At 43.0% G+C, this 22,868-nt stretch overlaps 1 protein-coding gene across 2 annotated transcripts in view; it reads right to left on the bottom strand.

The window, feature by feature from the left end:
• Positions 1-22,868, bottom strand: part of RIPOR2 (RHO family interacting cell polarization regulator 2) — a 50,732-nt gene that overhangs the window by 14,281 nt on the left and 13,583 nt on the right. For both annotated transcript variants that reach the window (XM_088172264.1, XM_088172267.1), the window contains exons 2-13: positions 19,630-19,756; positions 18,354-18,509; positions 17,644-17,722; positions 17,404-17,427; positions 16,332-16,385; positions 13,394-13,543; positions 12,426-12,489; positions 8,489-8,532; positions 7,252-7,377; positions 5,699-5,847; positions 4,530-4,659; positions 1,801-2,490 (exon numbers count right to left, since the gene is read on the bottom strand). In XM_088172264.1, the coding sequence (XP_088028390.1) occupies positions 1,801-2,490; positions 4,530-4,659; positions 5,699-5,847; positions 7,252-7,377; positions 8,489-8,532; positions 12,426-12,489; positions 13,394-13,543; positions 16,332-16,385; positions 17,404-17,427; positions 17,644-17,722; positions 18,354-18,509; positions 19,630-19,756 (1,793 nt within the window). The remainder of the gene's footprint in view (positions 1-1,800; positions 2,491-4,529; positions 4,660-5,698; positions 5,848-7,251; positions 7,378-8,488; positions 8,533-12,425; positions 12,490-13,393; positions 13,544-16,331; positions 16,386-17,403; positions 17,428-17,643; positions 17,723-18,353; positions 18,510-19,629; positions 19,757-22,868) is intronic.

Raw genomic sequence — 22,868 nt, 5'->3', positions numbered from 1 at the left:
CTACATGATTATTTGATCAGAAATAGACATGAGCCACTGGTGCCATTACACAAGCCACATCCTCCAGTCCCCAGAAGGAGCCATGACTTTGTCTTAGCTCACAGAAAAACACATTGGCCTCTGAGGAGCTCACATTCAGCACCAGCTGCTCTAGAACTGAAGGAGTTGGAGTTCCATTTGCAATTTGCTTTCACATAATACTAATGGTCATACATTTGCACTTGGGATGTTTGAGTCCTTAAATTGACTGTCCAGTCATTAGCTGATCAAACACACTTCCCAACACATCTGTGACAAGGATGAGTGCTGTATCCTGCTTCTTGTGCAGCACCAACTGTTTTAGCTTCCATTTTCTTCGGGGGTTGGTAGTTCACCTTCTTCAAGCAAATGCAAACAGCAACACGTGGGCCATTTTCTCTGCTCATCTAATATGGCCAAGGGAGGTTTCTTCAGCCACAGCTGGATTCCAGCTCAACCGTTCTGCAAGGGGAGCCCATGCAGCCCCTTTCTGCATGGTTGCTGATGATGCTGAGTGTTAGTCTGTGAGCTGATCAATAGGTGACATGCAGACTTCCACAGATTTGGAAGAGGCATCCATCTCGAGTGTGCAGGAATCCTGTCTGCATAAATCCATCCTCTCTGCCCCCATCCCATGTCTGTCTGTTTGTAACTTCTGATCAAAGTAAACTAAATAAACAGTCTCCGTTGTCTCTCTGCCCTTAGGATAGTTGACCTCTTTATACCAAGTTCGAAAATAATAGTAATGGTACCTTTGCCTGCTCAAACCTCTCTAGGAATAAATAATGCCAGGAACAGAGGCTGCAGGCTGTCAAAAAAAGCACTTAACTTGGGAAAGTACCATGCAGCTGTAAACACCAGTGGAAATAAGGAGGTTAACAAAGTTTCTTTGTAAAAAGATAATGCAGAAGAATGAATGACTCTCTGCTTCCTCCTTAGTCATGTTTTTGAATGATGAGGCTTAAATGACTAGCAGACCAACTTGCATATGAATATGAAGCATTTGAAATGATTATTTCCCATATAATACTGTTTGCAGAGTAACATGTCATGAGTTGTTATTCATGGGGGAGATACAGTAACAGTGATCTGCAGTAAACATATTAACACTCATGCAAACCCCTTTTTATCCGATTTTTAACATTATTCTCTGCATCTTGATGTAATGACAGGATGCTTCTCATTATGTAAATGGATGAGGGAAAAAGGAAAAGGCCATGCCTAGGTGACATAGGGACAGCAAGCTTCAGTGATACCTGTGCTTCTAAATCCCTTTGGCAATTTAGTAAATTCAGCTTCTATAGCTACAGGGCCTTATCCTCAGCTAGTGTAGTTTTGCACAGTTCCACAGAGTTCAGGGCTATTATGCTAAAGTACACCCACTGAGGATGTGACTCATAGATTTCAAAGGTAGAAGTTTGGCTATATTTGATCTCCAGTATGGCACAAGCAATGGGTTCACAAGTGGTGATTCACAATGGTTCACAAAGCGTTCAGAGAAGGGTATAATTTAATTACCCTTCCGTCATAGCACCTTTTTCTCTTTCCCCCAGGTTTTGATAAAAGGTCTGTTGCTTGAGGACACAAGGCTACGATAAGCACGTTGCTGACAAAAGTTTAAAAGTGTAATATTGTGAAAGGATGCTCCAAGAAGGAGCAAATCTATTGCTTCCAGGGAATTCTACTATTCTCCAGAAAGTCTACTTTGATATTGTGAGGAAAGCAAGGAGATTCTACCTGCTCCGATTTTCTTTAGGTAGTATTTTCTGAAAATGTACTCACTTTTAGGATGTCATCTAGATGCATCACTTCTTGATCCAGGTCCTGAAACTCTTTATACTGCTCTTTATGTGGCTCAAGAGCTAAGAGAAGCCCTTGCAAGGCTTCCTCGATGCTTCCATCGAGATAAGACTTATATCCTTCCGATTCCCCACTAATGGATCCCTCACATGGCAGCCTCTCTGGGGTCAGGGGTGTCTCTGCTGATGTAAGCCTTTTGACCAGCTGCTTTGTGATGTTGCCCTCATAGGTATCCAGCTCCACAGGCTTGAGTTCTGAACCTTCATCCGTGTCCTGCAGGAGAGACACCGGGACACTCGCTTCTACAAAGACACGATCGCCCCCAGCATCAGGGATTTTTTGGCAAACTTCAGGAGCTGCTCTTGAGGTGTTCTTGTTCTCAGCCACCGCTCCCTCTCCATGGGATGGCAGCTCCTTTGGCTCAGCAACAGAGTCTCTGTGGGAGTCGCTGCTGCTACAGTCCAGGCTTGAGCTCTGGGAGGACTCAAGGGCTCGGTGCTGGGTGGGGGTCACGGTGATGTCAGGGCTGGAGCTGACATGAGCAGATGAGGACTCTGCTGAGTTGGCAGGGGGCACAGCCTCTTCGTAAGGCAGGTCACCAAAAGTGAAGGAGAGAGGCCGCTTCTCAGTGGCCGCCGTCCCGTTTTCAAAGACATCATCTGGCAAATTCGACTGAAAACATAATGGGGAGAAAATGTTTTTCATGCAGCATTGGAAAGAGGAAAAAAATACAGCATGTGCCCAGGAAAGAAAACGGCAAGGAAAAAGACTAAAGAAGCATTCAAGACTTGAGAGATGGAAAAAATATTTCAAATCAAACTTCCGCTTTCATCTGGCACAGCTCCTCAATTTCAGCATGAAAACTGCTGGAAAACCTGGGCTCAGCATCTCTCTGCTAAATAGAGAGCTCTAGGAAATGATTTCCAGAAGAGAGACATGAATTCTGCTCGCCCTACTATATTCTCTCAAACAGCATTTCCAGTGCACTGCTCTAGTTCCTGTACCATGGCTCTTTTTAATGGGATTGTACATAAGCCAGCTTGCCTGCATCTTCCTACTCATTACATATTTCCGTTCTATTTATTTTCTGACTTCTAAAGTAGCAATCTGTAAAATGTAACACAGTTTGCTCCAAAAGTTTCTCTAGTGTCACAGTGGTTAAATGGTGATAGTACTGTGCTATTGCTTTTTTATCCAATGTCTTGCATGTGGCATGGATGTCTGTAACAACTGTTGAACAAGAGTTATACAGGAGTCCCATCCAACATGAGTTTCTGCTGAAATGAGTCAGCAAAATTGGTGGTGTATTGAGCAGGACACTGATCATGTGAGAAGTAAAACCCAGTCTATGCAGACTTCAGGCTTATCAGGGCAGATATATATATATGTTAATCTCTGACTGATGTATAGGGAAAAATCACTATAGGAGTCACAACCTACCTATCTGACCTATAACCTTGCTTTGTTATGTGGCCAGCTCATGGAAATGCATGGCACAGGTGGAAGGCAACTACTATTTTGCTGACAATTTGTTGGAAAGAACTGTAGGCATTCACAAGTTGTTGAGCTTAAGGTTTAAGTGTCCAAAACTTTTTTTTTTCTAGTATTGTTAGCAGCCTTTTTTCCCTAAACATAATCATAGTCAAAGGTATATTTCTTCTTGCCCTTGACATGGGTATGCTTTTAGCTTCTGAAAGTCATGTTACTAAGGAAATGTAGAGCGTCAATCAGTGTAGCAGGTGATTTTTAAGAACACCGTTAGCTTATAGTCCTGCCCTGCTCTCTGCCCACAGATAGTTGGCTTCTGATCATTATCTCTGTAGAAACCAAGAGGAATTTTGATTTAATGTGAGCTGCATGAGCTCACAGTTATGTCCTGCCCTCTAATCAGTCAGCAAAATGAGCGAGTTGCAACAGAGAGCAACATATGAAGCATGCGTGGGAATGGAAATGCCACACAGGAACTGAAAGAAATCCTTCAGCAAACAAAAACCAGGACTCACATATAGCTCTAGCCCTGCTTTTGGGCTTAGCCTGAGCGATGGCAGGTCACTAAAAGAGCGACTGCGACGAAGCTTGTCAAAGAAAGTGTCTTGAAGAGCATCTAAGATTGTCAACTTTGGCCTGTCTTGCAGGGGATGCAGCCATTTCTTCAACAGTTAAAGCAAAGAGGGTGTGAGGAAGGGCAAGTTAAATGAATGCTTTGTAGCAGAGTACTAAATCACAGGCATGGGATGTGGCACTCGTAAAGTTAATCTCTGTACAGATGGCCCAATTAAGCATTCAGAATTCTATTCATGCAAAATGTAGGAACACCCTGTGAATATCTTCAGTACAGGGGCAAATTTTATCACAGGATACTTAAAAATACTTGTGCTATAATGATTGTTTAACTACTGTTGCAAAATGAAAACACATTTTTAAAAGATTATTCAAACACATTTTTAAAAGATTATTCAAGTATCAGAGCAGTCAGGCAGGAAGGATAGGTATGCATTAATTTGCCACATAGTTTCAAAGATGCCAGCATCATAGTCACCTTCTTTTAGGATTAGCAGCTAGGAATGCACTTGCTTTATAAGTATTTGCAAGGGTAACCTGCTGGAACCAGGGGAAAAAAAGCATAGACACATAAAGCAATGAAATGTTTGCAGTGTTTGAACTGCTCTAAGGTTTCTCATTACATAAACACGAAGACAAATAGAGCTTACAAAGAATGAGTGGTCCTTGAAGGTTGGTGTTTCAGGAGTGCCTTGGCTGTACATGGACATTCTTCTCTGGAGAGCAGATGCCTTGCTCACATTTCCTGTGGATGGGGTCAAGTCTTCAACATCAAAGGGGCTATGGATACACAAGCAAGAGGGGAGAAAATAACAGGTTGTTAGCCTGAGCAAGAGGGACTTTCAGGTCCATAGAAAGCATTTTTGAAAGGGTGGTTTATTAGCACATCAAAACCCAGAGGTAGCAAGTTTTTAAACTGAAGTGTTTAAAGAAAATGCTGTTAATTAGACAGCAGTCTCAGAAGCGTGGTTTTCAGTTCTGATAAAAGTGTTCCCTCAGAAATCATTTATGTAGTGTAGTCTGATGTTATTCTTCTCACATGAAAAGTATTCTCGGATTTGAGTTGCCAAGTGTCACACATACTAATGAGAAAGGTGCTCAACTGTTAATAGAGCTGTTGCATTATAAAGGGAACCAGGAGCTGTTATTGCTGGCTTCATGTTTATTGCATTACAAGAAACAGTACACATGACTGTAAAAAGTTAAATGCATCAATACTTCTTCAGAAATGACATTTACTTATTTCATAAAAATGCAGTAAGATATTGGTTTGTATCCTAAGGCTACCAGCTCACCTATGCTGACCACTGTGAATAGAAAATACCAAGAGATTTCTCATCACTCTTGTGGTGTATGAAGCCCTTAAAAGCCAGCTTTTCAAGATGTCCCATTAAGGTATGCATGCATTAAGGTGTGTATGATCTCCTTAACTTTGCTATGCTAGTGTAAATTCATAATATATATATATGAACACTCAGTTATATCCCACTTTTTTAAGATTTGAAATAAGCTTTAGACAATTCTGAGATCTATCATCACTAAAAGCAGTTCCCATACCTTGCAATGTCAGTACTTACCAAACCTAATTTAACAGCTGAAATTAGGCACAACCCTCTTTACCACAAGAAAAGCAGGCAAACTGGCTGACCATGAACTACTTCTCATATACCAAATGTGGGCCACAGTTCCTTCACAATTTTTCCTTGGCAGGGAAAAATATGGAGAGAACAACCCACATGGCTGAACCATTTTTCTTTGGTTGAAGTTTTACAGCTAAGTGATTGATTGATTGATTGATTGACCAATGAGTTCTACTTACTACCAGGTGATCTCAAGGTTCAGCTTTACTGTGCCAAGATCATTGATGTCTACTGCAACCACCTGAGGCCGAGCTGCAAACAGATCTTTTGTCTCACAGGTTACACTTCCCACAAGGATATGAGTAGCAAGCCCTTTAACTTCTGTGACCTGTAAGAGACAAGAACAGGATATTCATAACCACACAAGGCATTGCAATCCTTAATCCCAAGAGAATAGTTTTGATTGCCTGGCCCCCTTGCTAAAAAGCTTCTAAAATATGATTGTTTGTTGCATTACTTAAGGAAAAAATCTAGGGTTTGGTGGTGGTTTTGTTTTATTTTTTTAACAAATGCATAGTTGCATATGATTATGATTCCATGTTTTCTTCATGTTTTTTATAGGACTCAGAAGAGAACAACCTTACTGGCTCAGACCAAGGGGCTGTCTAGTCTTGTATTTGATCTTTTGCACTAACGACAACCAGAGCCCAAGGGAAGAGTGAGAACAGTGAGGGCATAGAGTGTCTCAGCAGTTGACAGATTCCTGACTGGGAATCTCCTGATGTAACTTGCCTAATTAATAATTCCCAAGGGAGCTCTCTTCCAGGTATTTCTCTCTTGTAACTCTGAAGCCATATAATTGTTTGCACTAAGGATGCACCATTGTCTTTGGTGAGGACTTACACAGATCTACTGTTGAGGAACCACCTCTGTATATGTTGTTACAGTAAGAGTAGAGCACTATTCGTATTTAGATATATATTTGGCTGTAAATTCAGAGTGACAGTTCTATATACAGCTCCTACACAAATCAGCCTTTGGCTGTTTGCTTGAAAGTCAGTTCTTGAGCCTTTTATGTGAAAGTGTTTGGACAGAGTCCAAAAAGGGAAGAGAATATACACTTTAACCTCAATAATACTGAGATTCTTGTGTACTATAAAAAGGGGTTCTCTCCTAACTTTCCACCTTAAACCTGTGTGTTAGATTGAGGAGAGTGACTCACCATGTGTCACAGCTTGCCTTTCATTGAAAACCTACTGTCTCACGCATTTTGGCTTATTTTGGTTGTGGGTTTTGTAATCACCTGCATTTTTTTTTCATAAAGTCTTTACAGTGTTTAAGTGGCCCATTTCCCCTCAGACTTTCAAGACATTCTTCTGTTTAAGCTTCATAAACAAGGACATCTGGAATGGTTTTTAGCAGCAATTTCTAGAGAGGGGTCAGAGAATGGGTATCTCGAGGTTGGAGGCTTGTTGGAAAGAAAGTATATGGACTTCCAGCCAGAGAGAGAGAAAACTGTGTTGAGAAGCTGGGGGCAATGAAGAGATAGAACAGTGATGGAAAGACTCCAGTTTGGGAAGAAAATATCTCCCATAGCTCTCACAAACTGATTAGTCTTGTGGTATCTAAACTGGACAATACTACAGCACTTCAGTAGGTGCGTCAGAAATACTAATTATGGCTCATTTCTAAAGAGTTTAATGATCTGCTTCTGTGTTTTTGCTGATGGTGCATGAGAAGGCAGGTTCTTGACTCCTGCCTTGCTTGCAGGCAAAGGAGTCAACATGCATACCTTAATGGAGATCAGTCCAACAATGAGAGGGAGGAAAACCATCTCTTCTCCATCCCAGCTTTGTTTGCCATTCACTTCTATTTTGCCTTTCAGTTTCCAACGCTGGCGACCATAACGCATGAAAATCTAAAAAAGAAAAATCCTCTTATTTTCTTGAGAAATCTGCTCTCACGATGTACAAATATTAGAAACAGAACTGAGAAAAGGATCTGAGAAAGGTTGGAAGAGTTAGTGGCATAGGTGCTGCCCTTGCACTTCTCATCAAGTCAGAAGGAAAAATCTATCTCTCAGCTCTCCTAAGTGCTCCTTTTGGTGCAGTACCCCTCACCCAAGTTTTTAATTTCATGTAACTTGATGACTCATAGCAAAGCTGCAAGGCATTTAATTCCATTTACAGGGAAAATGGCAGCACAAGGGAGATTTGGGAGAGCAGGATGAAAGCACCCATGGTCTATCCTAGTATCTACAACTTGCTGGATCTTCTGCCTTCCCAGGCAGCTTTCAGCTTGTTCCCCATCAGAGACCTCCCCAGCTGTGAAGTTTTGGCTGTCTGATGACAGAAATGAATGACTTATATAGTGCAGTTACCCAGTTTGAAGCATCAAGAGCAGGAAGACCACTTTGGGCCAGCTGGGAGATACCTGCACCAACTAACTGACCCCACAGAGGAAGCAGGAGTGAGAGCAGCAGGAGTCACTTGTCACAGGGAATGAGAGTGGGAACAAATGGATCTATGATCAAGGCAGATTGGAAATACTGGTTGGGGGGGATCCACTAGCAGTCCACTGCAAATTTCTTGCAAGGTTAGTTCTGGTGTCTTTCTGCTACTTATGATGAAGTAGAGCCTGTGCATTCACTAAAGGATTCTTGCAAGGATGTGTTCCATTTGTCCTACGTGCATGGGATGGGGCATATACTTTTTTCCAGGGGAATTAGAAACATTTGTCACAAATAAGATTTTTAAAAGTTAAAAAAACCCCAAACGCTCGTAGTTCTTTGAATAGCCATCACTCAGTTCTCTGAATGCAAAATCCATGTCTTCTGACAGATGCCCTGACAAAAGCAGACATACAGAGAACTGCAAGGTTTTTCAGAGCACATATGGGAAAAATAATAGCTGTTTATTGAGGTGCTGATATGAAAAGGTTTTATTCATCGTGATGTAAAAAGTAGAAGAAGTATGCCTTCCTTTCGTTTCTTTTGCTATTTAATAAACAATAAACTCATGCAGACATACCTCATATTGATCGCCTGGGCAGAGCCGAGCGAAGCCAGCCAGACCTGAGAAGGAAAAACACAGAGGGGCTGTGGGAGGGCCTGGGCTACCAAGTATGACTGAGCCCAGAAGTGGGGTGCAGTGGGGTGCCCAGGGTCACCATTGCCACACTTGGACAGAAGACAGCAACACTCTCCTGCAGTCCCCCAGCTGCTGTTTATATCCCCCTTCTTACTGCTGCCTGTGCACCCTCCAAACCAAGACAGCCCACCACCTTAACTTTCTTTTTTCTTCTTTATTTTGTATAAAATTCATTGGGCTGTGTTTTCTTGCACATGAAAGATTTATACCTTCCAGCATTTTTCCCTATGCGAGCCTAGTTAGTTTCCTTTTATATAATAACTACAGGAAAAGGAGAAACAGCTTTCTGATGTCACCTGGCTTCAGACACTCAGCTGAGAGTGCCTCCCATGCTGAGGTGTAGGCGAGCTGCTGATCCCCGTGTAGTGCTGCTCAATGCTAACCTAACCAAGCTCCACACTTCTACACAGATTCCTTTTTAGTACATCTTCAGAGAGACACAGCAAGCAACAGGGGCTCCTTCTGCTTGGCGTTTCCATAACATTATCATTCCCATAATAGCTGAGTGTCTTTCAATAGTAAGTGCATCATAAAATATGACTGACATCTGTAATACCGGATTAATCCCATTTTTCCCCAGAGTGGGAGAAGTAGCACAGCAAAGCACTTGTGATCTATGTTTGGTTTTGGGGTTTTTTAAGGTAGGACATAACAATGTTATTTTTATATCAGCACTGTGCATATGAAATGAAAGCTGCCTGAGGGACCATGCTGAAATCCAAGGGGAATTACCACCCCTCTCCTGGCCTGCTGACCTGCTTTTCTACAGCATTCAACTGGTTGTTTTTCCCACAGAGGGAGCTTCTCCTTTCTCACAGATCCCCTCAGTATGTAGCCATTGCACTTGTTTTGTTATAAAAACTCACCCAGCTTTGCCTGTGTGTGCCTAAGTCTATGCCTCTAGTGTTGCAGTGCCCAAAGAAACCATCTTGAGACACATACAAAACCTGTGGCAGAGAAAGGGATGCTGCATACAGGGGTGTGTTCAATCAAGGCAAGTATGAGGAACCCCAGTGCTGGCTGTATTTGCAGGGATGAATTAGTTCTGCTAGCTGTATTGTAGGAACAACTCAATCCCTGCATGCAGTCATGGACTGTCCCCATGATCTGCTTATCTGCCTCTTCCATTTCTTTGACCAGAAACTAGTTTTCTTTGCTCATCTTAGTGTTTAGCAGAACAGAGAGGCCCTCGCACAGAGCTCATATTACCAATTCCTTTCTAATTTATTCACGGTTTATAAATAATTAAAGATTACTAGCCCTCCACCACTGCTTCACTCTCCCCAGGCATGCTTTTATAAGTGAATTTGATCTCTCCTGAGACTCATCACCAAAAGCACGTGAGGAAAACAAAAGGTCCTTTTTTTGCCCAGTGGATGGGGTGGGTGGGTGAGGAAACTCCAGCTTAAAGCTCCATATGGATGTCAAGGTCTGTGAGCTGTGACTGGCCCAACCAGGCTGGTCAAATCTTTTCAGCATGATGAAGAGGAGACAAAGTGTTGACTTGACAATATGGCATAAGTACTTTCACGGGCAAAAAGTTTTTGGTGATTTTATGGCTTTTGGGGACTAAAAAATGGCAGCTACCAATGGCTCTATCATACAATTTCAAACATCACGCCTTTGTAAAAGACTGGGGCTTTAATGCAGACAGGATAGGAGATTGCTTCTGGGGGGTCAGCATAAGTAATCAGGGGACAGGGTCATCATGTGGCTGTGGTAAGGAGGCTCTGCTGGCGTACAGGATGCTGGACCCCTGGACTGTGGCTGCTGGTGGTGGGCTCTGTGTTGCAGAGCCACTGGTGTGTCAGGCCAGCATATTGTTCTCCTTTGAGAGAAACACCTGGACTTTTCACCTCCTGGTGTCCTGGCTCTTCAAACAGCTATAAGGGCACTTTCCTGTACATCACAGCAGGACACCCAGATTCCATACAGGAATTTCCACACTGGGTTTCCCTGGTAAATTTCAACAACTGATTAATCCTGACCAGTTAGCTAAGCCTGCTGGCACATTTATTATCTTGATTTTAAAAAATGATTAGGTTTATTTTTTTTCTATAAATATCAGTCATAAAAGCTCTATGCAGCTCCCCTGCTTCCTGACAACATTGTGTAGGTTGGCTTGCTTTCAGTGTAAGTGACAGAGGGCACAAAATAAAAATAACTTTCAGTGGAATGGCTAGGAACAGATAAGCTTTGGGGAGAGGAATGCTTTGATTTTAAATTAGATCCTAAAGTTAGCTGGATATGCTGCAGTATAACTTAAGGGTGAAACTTGCTGTGTGATGTGAGGTTTTTGTGCCAGAGCTGTTGCAAGCCTTAGCAATAGCGATGGCTGTATTGCCCTACACAATTCCTATTTCTAGGGAAAACTATCTAGATAGAAATCTCAGATGCCCTAATTAGAGAATACTTAATACGGCATTTCTCTTTGCTGTTTTCTAATTTAGGCTTCTTTATGTGATGCAAACTGTGTTCAGAAGCAGAAGCAGCTGCTGCTTGTGCTTTGCACTCTGCTCCCGCACGTGAGTGCAGTACCTGCCTTCTCCAGAGCCCCTGAGTTCTGCCAGAGGATTGGGCATCCAAAAGAGAAGGGGCCAGACCTCTTCAGCCAAGACATTTGTGACACTGTGACACCTTCTGCAACATGTCCCCCTGTCAGGAACTGTGCACTGCATTTACAGCAAGTAAAGAAATGCTCCAAGAGAGCTGGAAAATCCCTTTATACACTCTGTGACATTGTTTCATTCAGCATGTCCATGTTGTGGGTACAGAAATATCTGGCTCAGTCTCTGTGTGTCCATCTAAAACCTGAGGGATGGAGCTAGGACAATTCCAACATCCACTGCAATTGTTTTCGCTAATATGAGACCGCAGAGTAGCTATTTTAATTTAATCTAAGATTAATCCTAATCTTATGCAATGCAATCATACGAAACAACTGCGACAAGGCAGGCAGAATCAAAACCTTGTATAGGATTTGTAAGCTCTCAAAACTCCACCAGCAATACTGTGGATGCTTTAAATGGCAAGATATCAAGTGAAGAATTAAGAGTTCATGAATATTTAGATGCTAGCTTTGTTTTATAGAACTATTCTCACGCCAGTGACTGAAGATCCAGAAAAGATATCCCCTCCCGATCTCTTGTTTAAGACATTGAGTCTTAAAGGGATAACAGCATTAGCAATACCTGATGATCCATTGAGGTTTCAAGTAAAACTGATTCTATCATATTCAAACCCATAAACTCCCCTGTCATAAAGACAAGGAATAAAATGGAAAGGTGAATGCCATCACAGAGTTACCTAAAAAAATTATCCCCGGCTTTTTGCTTTTTTCACATTTGGTCAAAAATAGTATTGATCACAATCAGCAAAAGTAAAGGAGTTAGAAATAGCTGATGTCAAATTAAGAAGGTATTTTAAATTTCAAGTTTAAATTTCAAGTTCAATTTCCATGGAAATTCAGATAATTTTCTAGTCACCTTTTCAAATAATTACTGAAATAGAGGCAAAAGTTACAGCAGCCTTCAAAATTGAATTGTTCTGGCTGTCGGAAGGAGTCTTTGTGGGAGGTAATTAGTCTATAAAACAAAAACCAGAATCTCAGAAAGTCTGAAAGCATTGGTTTTCCTGTTTCTGTAATCTTTTCCAGTGGGCAGAGGTGTAAATTGGGGGTATGAAGGCTCAGCAAAGTGGGGGTGGGAAACCCCACCTCTCATAAATGCATGTCACACAGCACATCTCAATTCCCTCACCAACGTGTGCAGCAACGTTCTGTTCCTGAGAAAGAAGGGAAAGGTGAAAAGGCACTTACCTTTCATCTTGATGCAAAACTCCCCCAATAGGTTTTCCAGCTCTGCTTCTATGGTACACATGTTCTGTGTTGGAAAAGAGAACAGTGAGGTCAGACAAAACTTCTTTGGGAGATTTTTTTTAAGGTCTCTTTTTAAGGATTGCTTCAAGATATTTTGCAATAAAATCAAGCTCAGAGCCATCCTTCTTGTTTAGCTAGGTCTGGCCCTAAAGAATGGTAGCTATACCTGCTTTTTTTGACACTGCAACACTGTGGTTCTCTGCTGCTGCATGTTAATCCTCCTGATGGCAAAAGGGAAGCTTTGGCCCTTGGAGTGTAACCTGCTCGCTGCTCTGGTCCTCTCCAGCCAGAACTTGTGCCAATAGCAGCAGCTCTATGCCAAAGTAGCTCCCAGCAGGAGTTAATCTCTCAAGAAGCACTATGACAGAAGACCGTGAGAGACTGGGTATCAGGCCCTCTCCAGTTCTTCCTTCAGATTTTGGAAGGTTGTCACAGCTTGTGTGCCAGCATGGTTGCAACACTCTTAGACTATTGTTCATCATCTACTGCCTGTTTAATTAAATAGATTTTGATCACAGCAAGTACAACATGTATGCTGCATCATATGTCTGTAGGTACATGGTTTCCAGTCAACCTGGCATCCCTAAATCTGCAGGTGGGAAAGAGGTAGTTGGAGTTTAAGTAGGTTTGGGGCAGATTTATCCTTTTGCTTTTGTGCTGCAGTTCCTAGGTACAACCCTGCTCTCATAGAGTCTAAATGGCTATTTCAAGGAACTCTTTGGGCTCCTGTAACCTGTCTTTGTCAGTCACTGGGTAGTCACCTGAAGAAAAACAAACACTAATTCTTCTTTGCTGAGTTTACTTTTTATTTCTTCTATCTGGTTGAAACTCTCCCTGAAATTAGTGGCAAAGTTCCCATGGCTTTCAAAGAGCGTGAGAGTGAAAAGAATGAACTGATGAGGATGTACCTCTGTGTACTCCTTGTAGCTCCTGTTGATTTCAGTCAAACTCTCTCGAGCTGCTTTGCTGGCAGGAGACATTGCAAAAGCTTGCTTCATTTTGCTGGCACCATCACAGAGACGTCTTTGGATACAATAAGCTTCGTAAAGCTCATCCACCTAGTGGGAACAAGGAAAGTGTACTGAAAAAAGAACCCAGAAAACCCAGCAAAATAAAACCAACACAATGAAGTAATTTGCCTTAAAAGAAAACTTGGCCAAACTATTATATCCAATGGAGGGGCTGAGGAAGTGAAGCTGTGATAGTGTTACATTCTGTGGAAAAGAAACACAAGATAAAAGTAACTTCCACTGTAAAAATCTCAATAGAGTTACAGTAGATGCCAGCAATTCACCTTCTCACCCTGCATGCCTGTAAGCATTGCTACTCATGTTTTCCCCATCGTAACAGTGAGGCAGGAATGCAGCCATCTTCTCAAATATCTCGCTGTGGAAGAGCTCTTTAAAAGGCAACTGCAATGCCCACGCTGCCAAATGTGACTGGAAGTGGTAAATGGCACATTTAACAGGGTCAGAAGCTTTGGTTCCCTAATATCAGCCATAAATCAAGGCTGTTGCAATATTTGACTAATAGGTAGTATTGGAAGCTGGGAGTGACATTTTGAACTCTTGCTGGCCCTCCTCCAGAAACTGGGAGTCATACAAGGAATCAGCACAAGTAAAAGGCTTACAAACAGCTGATGCCAAGTGTAAAAAGTATTTTGAACTTCAACCCCCTCAGACATTTACATCTAGTCATCTTCTTACGCTCCTTTGACATAACTTAGAGACCCAACATATTGTAAGAGCTCTAGAAGATTTGCAAAACATAGTCAGACACTGTTTGAAGTCTCACCTGGATATAGTTTCAAAGGGGCAATGGATTTACATGACTCATGCTTTGGCTTCTCTTTTCTCTCTAATCCCTGTACCGAACATATACCTTTACTCCAACTGAGTAATACATGTACATATATACACCAGCTATATATAGTGGTTTATATTTTCATAAACTAAATCTGTCAGATGCAGAAGATGTGGGCTTTCTAACCTGGCTACCAGGGTGAGGAGAAGGACAGGAATGGAAGAAGCTCTCTGCTTCTAACATCCTTCCTAAAACAGGATGATATTTGGGTTTTACCTAAAACAACTCTTTCCATTGTTATCTCTGAAATCAAGAAGTCACTGTGTTCCACAGTGCTCCTGCTCAGTAATGGATTTTCATGGCATAATTTCTCTCAATGAAAGCATCCAGCACCTTAACCTCATCAGTCTGTGACTTTGTGTGCTGCATTAGAGTTGAGCCTGATGTGACAATCCAGACATGTTTCAAATCCCATTTTCCAAGCCTGCTTAACCTCTAACAAAAAGTGCTGTTGCTAATTTATTTGGAACTGGACTTGTCTTCCTGATGGCTTCAAAGACTTGGGTCAATTTTTACAATGCTATCTTGGATAACTGGTGGCTGAAGCCTCTGACCTAAGGGCACCCTACCCAACATAGGGAATGTTTTGCAAAGTGAAAGAGTTCAGCATAAGGTAATGAAGACACAGGTAGCATTTTGCCGTTTTGAAGTTACAAGAAAAGCCTTCTGCACTCATACTCACTCCTGTTTCTCTTGCAAGCCAGCATGCTAAAGACAGCCACTATAAATAGCTGTCACTTGGTATTTACTTCTAACATCAGAGTGGAGCCTTGGTCCAGGATTGATATCCTGCTCCTGCCCATGTGAGTGTGGCTAGGATATGCTCATCTGCTCCCCAAGTATGTGGGATCTGCTGTTGTGCACCCCGTTTTCCCTGCTTTGCTTCCTTTGCAGAGCAGTGGCAGGTAAAAGACAGAAGGCATCTCTGTGTCCCTGATTAAATAATACTGAAAAAACCCTTCTCTACCATTAGAAACAGAGATATTTCTCCACCTGCCCAAGCCTGTGGGCTTTAACGCCACACACTCGGTTCCTTTTGTCTCTGTTGCTGTGGGTTACAGAGTTGCCAAGCCTGAGTAACGCTGACCAGCACTACCTCTTGCGTTTGGTGCTTTTCACTCTTATTATAAACCCAGAAACCATTAGCTCTGAGCAGGCTGAAGTGGGAAGGATTTGTATGGAAATGTTCCTCAAGTACTAATTTTTGCCATTCATGTTGCCAGCAAGGGAGTAGGTGGCTTGGGGAACAAAATCTCAGTCTATCACCTTATGATTTATATTTTTATTTTCAGCTCCAAGAGTAAGAGAGGACTGAAATTAAAAGGTTTGGATAGGTTGTTGTAATTAGAGGACTTGAAGCTGTGCAAGAGCTTTTCAAATGACTCTCAAAAGACATTTCATGTGTCAAAAATAATTCACTCCTTTGTCAGCCTCAGAAAAGCAACTAATCACTAGCAGATTTGTTTATAAGTAAGAGAATACAGGCCATGGATTTTGTCCAGCTCTAAAATGTATTAGTGTAAATCACAAGTACCTCCACCAATATTCTCACCGATGCATGCAAGTGGATGTGGGCCCCAAACCACGCTGCAAAAGCATTAGCAGTGAAATCCAGGAATAAATCCAAACTAGCTGCTGTGTGTGCTAGAGATAACTGCTGAATTAAATTGCTTTCAGATGCAACTCTCTTTCTACCTAAAGTCTGATAATAAGCATGCTGTGAGATAGATTTTCCCCAGCAAATCTCCAACCCTATGTTCCCTCTGTACTTAAAAGCATGTGGGAGTGTTTTGGGGCATGACTGCACCTTAGGGTCTATGTGGAAACCCTTTCTTTGGCTCCGACCACCAGCCTATCATGGAAAAAACTGCAAATCTGGGAGCGGCCTCCCCAGCACAAAGGGGTAGCAGGAGGCCAAGGGTTTGTTTCCTCAATAATATAGGAACAGATGCAGAAGAAAGATGATAGGAGAGGGCTCATTACCTTGCTAATGTGGAACTCCAGCCTTCTCATGTATCGCTCAACCGCTTTGATTTGCTGAAATAAAGGAAAAGGCAGAAGGTGAGGCACCTTTAAATAAATCAGTAAGGCACTGCCACGCTAGCTCTGCTAGTCTCCATGGATCTGATACTCCTCCTTAAAACACACAAGATTTCCTTGACCATGAAACTGGAATCAGCTGTCCCACCCTACTACTGTAAAGCTACTGCTGACAATGGAGCTCCTTCATTTCTTTACCTAATTTAGATTTTTAAATTTAAAAAAAGAGTTTTTATTTGATGGGATTTCTCTAGGTTTTTCTAATTATTGTTATTTAAAAAAAAACACAGAAAGCAGAGCTTTATTATGTTAAAAATAATATTTCCAGTATTTTGAAGTTCCATAAAAAATAACAATCAGGTTATGCATTTCATGATCCATTGTCTTCCTTAGCAAGTTGGTTTTGAGAATAAACTCAAGCTTGGCATTTTGACTGAAAAAAAAAGACAGACTTGTTCAGGGAACATTTTTGAAAGCTTTTTTTCCACCCAAATTTTCCTGCAGGGAAAATATATTTTCGATTTTTCTTTCTTCAGAACTGGCAGGAACAGGAATGAACGGGGCTTGACCTGGATATCCCCCCACCTCCCTGGTGCACCCCTATCAGCCCTCATCTGACTGGAGCTGGCTGAGAGAATTTGCACAAGGAATAGGATTTAATGGCGGTCAGCTAACAGAAAAAGGAAGTCTCTCCTCTGCCTCCTTCCTTCCTTGCCTGGCAGAGATCCCTCTCTCTGTCTCTCTCTGTGCCCATCCCAGAGCCAGTTTGACCTGGCAGACCTCAGTAAAAGGGTTGGTGGGATATGTTTGATGTCAGATTAATGAGCACACTGTGTTTGATGCTGCATTAATGGGCAATACCAGTGTCCCTGGGAAGAGGAGGGGAGTGGGACTTCTTCCTTTGAAAATGCAGGTGTTGGCATGGCTAGCAGATCCCTCTCGAGAAAGGTTTCCACATACACTGTATGGATATTGATGCTTCCTTGCAAAATGAGTGTTAAAGAGAGCAGCATACCTTATCTAAATCGTACAGGACTCCCTGCAACAGAGAACATGAAACTGATTAATTTTGCAACACAACAGCACCATGAGAAAGTAGAGTTTGACACTCAACAGAAATCACAAACAAGACCATGGCTAGAAGGGAGGAAGAGCATCAGTACAAATTCCCTTTATCCCACACCCATCCCTTGGCTGCTCCAGCACCTCAAGAAGGCCACTGTGCATCTTTACAATGAAAAAGCATGGCACGTACCAGGCGTGAGTTTCTTTTCATGTCCTTTAACTGAGTAGTCAGCTTATCCAGCTCTGTCTGGTGAACTTCCAGATACTCACTGTAAACACAAACCAGAGAACCATGTGTGAGCTCTGCAGCACATACCAAGCTGGCTGATGACCATCCTAAAAGAAAATCTGCCTGACAAATGGCTTTCCTCACTGGATGTGTTTATAGACAAAAACTCATTTACGTTGATCTGACCTAAAAGCAGCTCCCTGCTGCTTTTCTGAGAATAAATAGGAGCCCACTTATTTAACTCTGCATAAGAACTTGGTGTTCTCTTTACACTGAACAACCAGTTTCAAGCAAGCTAATCTGCTGCTTAGTTTATGGGCTGGTGCCTTCCAGTCGCTGCGCCTGTATCTGGCTGATAAAAGCCCTGTTATCATTTGGGATGTTATCTGAAAGGCAATACAAGCCTTTGATAGGACTCTAGGAAACTCAGAGGGGAAAAAAAAAATCTGATGTCCCAGACTTTGGGAGCTTTTCTCAAAATGTGAATGGAAATGGGATTCTGCCTCCTGTATTCCTGTTTCTGATACAAGTATTTTATATACTAAGTGTCATAATCCAGACCTCAAGAGGTCTATGTTCATCACTTATGAGGAAGGATCTCTGTTCTTGCTTCTCTAGGCTCTAAAATGGCACAGAAAGCTTCTATTAACAAGCAGGTTAAAAGCTCTTACTCCAGGCCACTCTTCAGGGCTCGGTAGACCTCTTCCATCCTTTTAGGCTGGGGTTCTTTGGGCGTGGTGCTGTTCTTATGGCCCAAATTATGCATTTTCTTCACCTTTGCTTGGGGCTTCTTGAGCGCAGAGGAATTTTCAATAAAGGAGTTACACCTGCAAAATGAACATCAAAGAGGAAGAAATCCCTATAAATCATAGAAATCTCAAAGGAGTGTAGCTTGAAGAAATCTTCTGATATTATCTCTGCTAGCAAAAACGAATCTGCTTCTGTGCCTGCCAGTTAAAGGACTGCATTTCTTTGCAGGTTGAGAATCTGAGCAGCCTGGGGTATGTGCTTCCCCAGACATAAATTCTTGTCTGGAAATGCAAGGCCGAGTCTGAGGCTCATCAGATATTTCTCTGTCTTATACTATGCCTGTCCTAACTCACATTGGAGAGCCCAGGAGAGAGCTGAGCTACATCCAGAAAAGAAAGGGGAGCCAGATAATCTCAGGTGTAAAGCCTGCAGGTCCTAAGGAAGATTGGGATTTGATTAAGAAAGTTTCTGGAGAACAGCATCACTGGTCCTGAGTATGGAGTGTATGGCAAAGTGAGGACACTTGTGCTGCATTCAGGTGCCCCTTTGGGGACTTTGCTGGTGGGCAGGTCAGCATCTAACAACCATCATTGATTTGGGCTGACAACGGGAGGCAACCCTTTGCCTGCTGTTACTCCTCAATTGCTAACTGGTGGTCTGGCACTGGGAGACTACACAAGTCAAAATCAATTGTAAAGTAGCCTCTGGGAGCACTTGGGACTGGATGGCTTGGGCATGCCTGACTCAAAGCCCTAAGTCCTGTCTAGCTAAGGGGCAATGCACAGAAAGCTCCACAGCCAAGCTCAGGGAAACAGCTTTGTTTTGAATTTGTAGTGGTGCAGCAATGAGAAAACTGTCTTTTAGGCAGCAGTAGTCTAAAACAGGAAGTGATGGCAAGCGTATAATGTGTGGTGTTCTCGCACATTTCACATGTTGAAAAGATCACTGCAAAAGTTAAAATGATGCTTTGAAATTCCCTCATAGCTCTGAGGCATGTGAGGAAGCCCTGCATGAATGGGGGGGAAGCAAACAGGCAGAGGGTAACAGCTTAGTTATACAAACAATATATAGACAAATTTTAGCCTAGGACACTTTATTTGGCAGAGTCAGAGAGAAAGAAGTCCTCTCTCACCTCCTTTCCCAGGATTCCCTTACAGCCTGATTTTGAAATTCCTCTTAGAGAACAAGGGCACTTGCCTGGACCGTCTTTCCTGAAGCCCGCTGAAGCCAGCAAAGGACTGGCTTCTAATAATCCCATTAGGACCTCCTGGGGAGAATGAATGTGATCCTATTGACATGATGTCAGGGAGCCTCGGAGATATTCCTGAAAAACAGCAGAAAGCATGTCAGTGAGGATGGAGTTACAGCAAAAGGCAGGCAGTGAGGCCAGAGAGCCTGGTGTCCATCCGTGACATTCAGAGGTACCCGAACCCCACAAGGGGCTGCAAGCCAGGGCACAAACCTGTTTGCATTTCCAAATCATTCCCACTCAAAACCAAAATGGTCCTATTTTAATTTCTGATTTCCAACCCAGGGTCTACTGAAAATGTACCAGAGACACAAAGAGGGGCTGGATGTGGGACTAGAAATTTCTGCCATACCTGGCATGCTTCACCCCCAGCCCAGTGTCCCCATCTGTCCTGGGAATTATTATGGGAGCATGCAGAGCTCATAGGAAGCGCTCACCATCACTGCGATGTATGATTATATACAATAATAATTTTTAAAAGGATTGATACATCATGAACGCCCTGCAGCTCCCCTTTGATCCTTGATGCCATGGCTGTTCAGCCCAGGGGCTGCTGAGTAGGAAAACACAGTGGGTGCAAGCGCAGCCATGCCATGCTGTGATGAGAGGAATGCCCTCCACCGTGAAGAGAGAGGAGCAAACAAGCTCCAGGCACTGTATGCTCTGCATTTCATGTGTCCGGGGGGCCTCAGCAGGGAGGAGGCCCTTGCCCTCCGTGTGCTCATTTCCAATGCCCAGCTTGGCATCTGCACTAAACTAGGATGATTTCAATCCATCCACAAATAAATAGCAGAGAAGTGCTACGGTTCACAGCAGCTCTGTTTGCTGCCACAAGGGAAAAGGGGGATGCCTTTATCTTCCTTTTCTCCTTAATCCACTGTTTTTCTTGTCTCTGCCCTTGGCAGACAATTAAATTGATTTTTCTGCTGGCTTGGTTTTGTGCTCTCTGGTAAGAGGGATGCCCCACCAGCCTGTGAGGAGCACCACAGCCAACACAGGCCAGGCAGCAGGGCAGGGAGCAGAAGGAAAATGGGGATGCTGGAGAAGAGGGAGCTGGTCAGCAGGTGCTGCCAGACACAGCTCCCTCATCCTGCAGGACCCATCCTCTCACCACCTCCATTCTTCCTGGGATGACAGTTTAGCTGATGACACCAGTGTGCTGAGAAATGGACTGAGAAGCTAGGCCAGCTTAAAAATATCATAACAGAAAATAAAAAAGAGAAGTTTTAGCAGTTTTTTTTTCCATCTATTTTAAAAGCTGGACCCAGCCTGCCCCATGCCCTCAGTTCATTTCACTCCAGTAGCTGGGCTGAGGGATGAGCTTGGTAATGAAGCAGGATGGTGTGGCAGGGGCTAGAGCTGCCTGCAGGCAGCAGAGCTGATGTTCTGTGAAACTCTGACCTACAGGGCTGAGGGGGTGACAGCAAGTTTAAACTACTCTCTCATCCCCACATATCAGGAATGATTGCAAGTGCCCAAAAAAACAGCCATTTGTGAAAGCCAGAGATCTACATTATGAGCCTACACAACTGAACATATTTATTAATGATAAGCACCAGAGCTACGTGATGCTTGCATGGCAAACATTCACTGCAGAAAGCAAATATGTGGGGAAACATTGTGCACTGTTCAGTTATATTTAATTTGTAGCATTAAGCTGGGCAAATACACGTTGGGGTGGCAGTAGGTGCCATGGCGAACTACTGTTTTTCTTTGGAGGAGACTGCATTGCCCAAGGAGCTGCTTTCTCAGGAATATTTCTGCAAGACCTCTGCCAGAAACATTTCTTCCAGTCCCAGAATTGTCAGCACTACTGCTAATGAGATATTTTCTCTATTGCACAACCCAGAATACATCTTCCTGTTTTGGAAATGAGGGCTGCCCCCCTACTGAACGGCCTCAGACTGACACACCACACGGGGTGCAGTCAAACACAGTTTTTTCTTCCCCTGTGGTCAGCAGGTAATGGTACCTAACCATTTGTGTCTCTGGCCTAGCCCAGGTGGAGCACAGCCAGCTCAGAGTTGAACCACAGCAAGGATAAACCCCTGGGAGAGAGAAGCTGCTCTCAGGCAGAGCAGGACCATGAGTACCTGTATTGTAACCTGTATTGGGGAGGGGAGAGGGTGAAGGAGCAGAGAGGCTCTGCAGCAGCTGCTCCTCACAAACTCAGAAGATATCACAGTGAGGATGCACTTTGGCTAACTCACACAGGGATAAACGTCTTTGGTCAATGAAAGCCCAAATTTGGCTCTGCACTCACCCCTACATCCATAAGGCTCTCAGCACACCTCTGCAGGGCTGAGCTGTGCTCAGGCGTGCTGATACCTGGCACAGAACTTGCCAGAAGGCATTTTGCAGCTTCCAGGGTCAAACCTGGAACCGATAGATGGGACAGAATTTCCCTGTGCCGGCTTATGCCTAACAGAACATAAGCTCTCCAGAGAGAGCCACCTCCTGAGAGACAGAGCGGAAACCACCCGACCACAGTACTCTGGGGCCTGCACTGCAAGTTCCCTTCGGGTTTGCAAATAACCTTTGCACACAATTAGGCTGCAATCTGCATGCTCCCATACAAGGATTTGCATTAAAAATCAGGTCCAGAGTGCCAAGGAGCAGAAAATCGCTTGCAAGTGTTCAGCACTTGCATCGCTTGACAGAGTGATTAACACAGACATCCTGACAACATCTGGAGACCTAGGAGGAGCTAAACAACACTGACAGTCAGAGGAGATTTAGCTGCATAAACATCAACAATTCCTCAAAAAATAAGAGATAAAACAAAACTTGAAGTTGAGTGCTAATCACAAACACATTGGCCATGAAAAGACAAGGGCTTTAGATTCAAAACTGTTGTGAAAATGCTAGCATCTTCTGCATGATGTGTCTTCTCTATTAATATGAACAAATATGAATGGCTTTCACTCTGAACAGAATCTTAGTGTCCAAATCTGACTGTGCAGAAACACTGGAACTGTTTTGGTTTTCTTTTCCTTTGGGCAAACTTAAAAAATAAATAATCTTGGAAAAGGAATGTACTTATTTATTTTCTTTATTTTGCTCAAGCACTCGGATGGCTTTGAAAGGCTTTAGTAGCTAAGACTTTCCCCAAGATACCAGAAAAAATGTGCAAGAAGTGCAATTGAAATGCAAATTGAAGACCTGCCTGGAGCTACTTTTGCTTTGC

The sequence above is a fragment of the Sturnus vulgaris genome, chromosome 1, assembly GCF_052056855.1.
Source record: "Sturnus vulgaris isolate bStuVul1 chromosome 1, bStuVul1.hap1, whole genome shotgun sequence".
Classification (NCBI taxonomy): Eukaryota; Metazoa; Chordata; class Aves; order Passeriformes; family Sturnidae; genus Sturnus; species Sturnus vulgaris.
The sequence above is the reverse complement of the archived record's forward strand: the minus strand, read 5'-3'. Positions and strand labels throughout refer to the sequence as shown.